The 2903-nt window shown below is 35.4% G+C and overlaps 1 protein-coding gene across 2 annotated transcripts; it reads left to right on the forward strand.

Annotated features, from left to right (window-relative positions):
- The first annotated feature begins 284 nt into the window (after positions 1 to 284).
- On the forward strand, positions 285 to 1899 carry LOC143584770 (nudix hydrolase 21, chloroplastic-like). Of its 2 annotated transcripts, none has more exons than XM_077066741.1 (4): positions 285 to 533; positions 716 to 781; positions 864 to 1076; positions 1412 to 1899. In XM_077066741.1, exons 1-4 carry the CDS (start codon positions 435 to 437, stop codon positions 1511 to 1513), a joined length of 480 nt encoding a protein of 159 aa, XP_076922856.1. In that variant the 5' UTR covers positions 285 to 434; the 3' UTR covers positions 1514 to 1899. The 2 variants fall into 2 exon arrangements, with proteins under 2 accessions (XP_076922856.1, XP_076922855.1); XM_077066740.1 differs by having other exon boundaries at positions 292 to 511; positions 691 to 781.
- Positions 1900 to 2903: the final 1004 nt, after the last annotated feature.

A 2903-nucleotide genomic window follows, 5' to 3' on the forward strand; every position in this document is an offset into this window, starting at 1 on the left:
ATGGGGTCCTTACAAAATTTAGTATACCGTCTCTAAGTATTTTTTAAAAAACATTGGTGTCCCGGGACCCCGATGGGACCTATGTAGGTCCGCCCCTGGGGGGCAAGTACCAATTTTTAACATCATCAGCTTATTTATTTTTTAAAATAAATAAATTTATTTATTTATTATTATCAGTTAGCCTGCATTCATGTTTTATTTAATATTAATTAATATCCTCATTTCTGGCCCCACCTGCATTTAGCCATTTACCACATCTCTATGTCTATATATTTTCTCTTCCTGCTCTCCATTCTCCAACCATAACTGATAATATTAATATGTTGGTTAGGTTCCTCAACTGAATTCCCATCCAAATTTCTTCTTTACCAACCCTTTTTCTTACCCTTTTTTTTATTTCTCAAAGGAGGAATTTGAAAAATAATAATAATAATATGGTGGCCGTGGTGGCGGTGGCTCGTACCGGCCGGCAGCTACAGGTTTACAACGGCCAACACCGTGTAGTTGTTGGGTCAGTTTCTGTTCTTGAATCTGTTCATATTTTATGATTTGTGTTTTTAATATTGGTAGCAATTATGGGTTGACCAAAAATATGTATAATACAAAAATGGGTTGTAAGTTATAATTTGTAGGACTTTTTATAAGTTATAATTGAAGTTGACCGAAATTAATTATATGGATGTTGTGTAGATGTATACCTTATAGATTGAAAGAGAATAATACACTTGAGGTGCTTGTGATAAGTGCTCAAAGAAAAGGCAAAGGAATGTTGTTTCCAAAGGTAAATAATTTGAATTTTGTTTTAGAATGGCTAATATTTTGTCTCAAGGATCATGACTAACTCATGATCGAATGGTCAACAGGGAGGTTTGGAACTGGATGAAAAGATTCAAGAGGCAGCTCAACGAGAAACATTTGAAGAAGCCGGAGTGTCGGGAGCCATTGGGGATAAGTTGGGTAAATGGTGCTTTAAGAGCAAAGGCAATGATGCATACTATGAAGGCCACATGTTCCCTTTACTTGTGAAGGATGTATCCGAAGAATGGCCCGAGAAAGACATTCGACAAAGACATTGGGTACGTAGGTTTAAAATGCAAAAGATTCAAACTTTATAAAGATTTATGCAAAAGGATTCAACATTTACAAAGACTCATGCAAAAAGATTCAAACTTTACAAACGTTTTGCAAAAAGCAAGATTCAAACTTTACTAAGACTTTGCAAAAAGTTTCAAACTTTTCAAAGATTTTTGCAAAAAGATCAAACTTTAGAAATATTATGCATAAAGATTCGAACTTTGCGAAGACTTGTGCAAAAAGACTGAAATTTTACAAAGACTTGTGCAAAAAAAATTCAAACTTTACAAAGACTTATGGCTTATGCTCACAAATTAATATGTGAAATGTTGTTCAGATGAGTGCAGCTAAAGCTAAAGAATCTTGCCAGTATAGTTGGATGAGAGAAGCATTGGACCTGCTGGTAACGAGGGCTCGAGTCACAGATCTAACCGTTTGATTAAACTGCATTGACTTCTAAATAGATATCTAGTTGAAGATGAAGCTCGTGTTTGTCTTTCGTTTTTTCCGTACCCTTGAAGCTAATTTTAAGGTTACGGTTTCATGTCATAGGAGTCTTCCTTTCACGGTTTTCAATTTTAGCCTCTTGAAGATCACCTGTCCTGACATAAGTTGTATTTTACCTGGTCCCATTGGTTAGCAAGGTATTAGGTCGGGACAACTCTCTTGAGTTTTGTTCATGTATCTATATAACTTGATTTACCGTTAATCGAAGTTGCATTAGTGTCAAATGAGTATGTCCTAGGTCATCTTGTATTGCTTGGTCATTTTCCTTGTGTAAATTGTGTATTGTTCAATCAAATTAGTAGGTATTTGTTTTTCCAAGTGGCCTTATCAATAAAAACACAATGTGGGGGTGGGGGTGGGGGTGGGGGTGGGGGGTGGGGGCCTATGAAGTTAAATATGTGGTGATATTGCCAATGACCAAGTCGTTGCTGATTGAGAATCGGCTGTCCAAGATAACTACTACACATATTGTCTGTCTTGTACGTTAAAATCTAGACTGTGACTTAAATTTTCAAGAAAACCACATGGTTACATAAATTATAAATATTAGATATTACTAACAAAAATTAAATTGTTTGTTAAATAAAATATTGCAATAGAAAATTAAACATAGCATGCATGCGAGTGCTTACAAGATGTCTCAAAGGGGGCGGCACGGTGTGCGTGACTGAGTGAGACGTCGCCTCTTACGGGTGCTTCTCACGAACCATAACACATGATCTTCTATAAATGTGCATGTATTGTCATAATCATTTTACATGGCATGTGATTTTAAACTACACACATTGGTATTATACGCTTCTTTAGATATCATAAGATACAAAAATCTCTTATGCTCAAATCTTAACTAGGAAGTCGAATCTAATAAGATTCGAATACTTACCTAAATTTTAGGATTTCTGATCTCTGTTTGTCGCCGGAAAAGAAAGAGATAAAGTGGATATTTTTTGTTTAATATAAAGTAACCACTATCTGATGCTCTTTCTAGGACTGTAAGTTATAAAACATTCCGTATCAGGGTCATTCATAGCTTATGTTGAAAAAATTTGTGAGAATGATGGAAAAGGCAAGTATTGTGGAGGTTGAAGTGAATGTCATCCATCCTTGAAGATCCTTTCTCATGGATGGTAAAGAATGATGGTTGGTGGGTCCTTCATATTGGTGATGTGGAAATTATGAGGTTGTTTGTGGGAATAATGAATATGTTATTGTGGTAGGTGAAAAGTGTTTATGGAAAGAATGAATGAAAAGTTGATGTGACATGCTGACTAGGCTACCTGTAAAGAAAATTGCCCTGAACTATTACGAATTTTTTACCAAAC

This window comes from Bidens hawaiensis, unplaced genomic scaffold (genome assembly GCF_021521415.1).
Source record: "Bidens hawaiensis isolate Kalapana, Puna unplaced genomic scaffold, B.hawaiensis_p1.1 tig00033305_1, whole genome shotgun sequence".
In the NCBI taxonomy this organism is placed as follows: domain Eukaryota; kingdom Viridiplantae; phylum Streptophyta; class Magnoliopsida; order Asterales; family Asteraceae; genus Bidens; species Bidens hawaiensis.

Bases quoted from the DNA above. Each gene is read 5' to 3' on its own strand.
- LOC143584770 (XM_077066740.1), top strand. From the start codon at position 435: ATGGTGGCCGTGGTGGCGGTGGCTCGTACCGGCCGGCAGCTACAGGTT. The intron at 512-690 runs GTCAGTTTCTGT...GATGTTGTGTAG, and splicing joins CAACACCGTGTAGTTGTTGG to ATGTATACCTTATAGATTGA. The intron at 782-863 runs GTAAATAATTTG...AATGGTCAACAG, and splicing joins AAGGAATGTTGTTTCCAAAG to GGAGGTTTGGAACTGGATGA.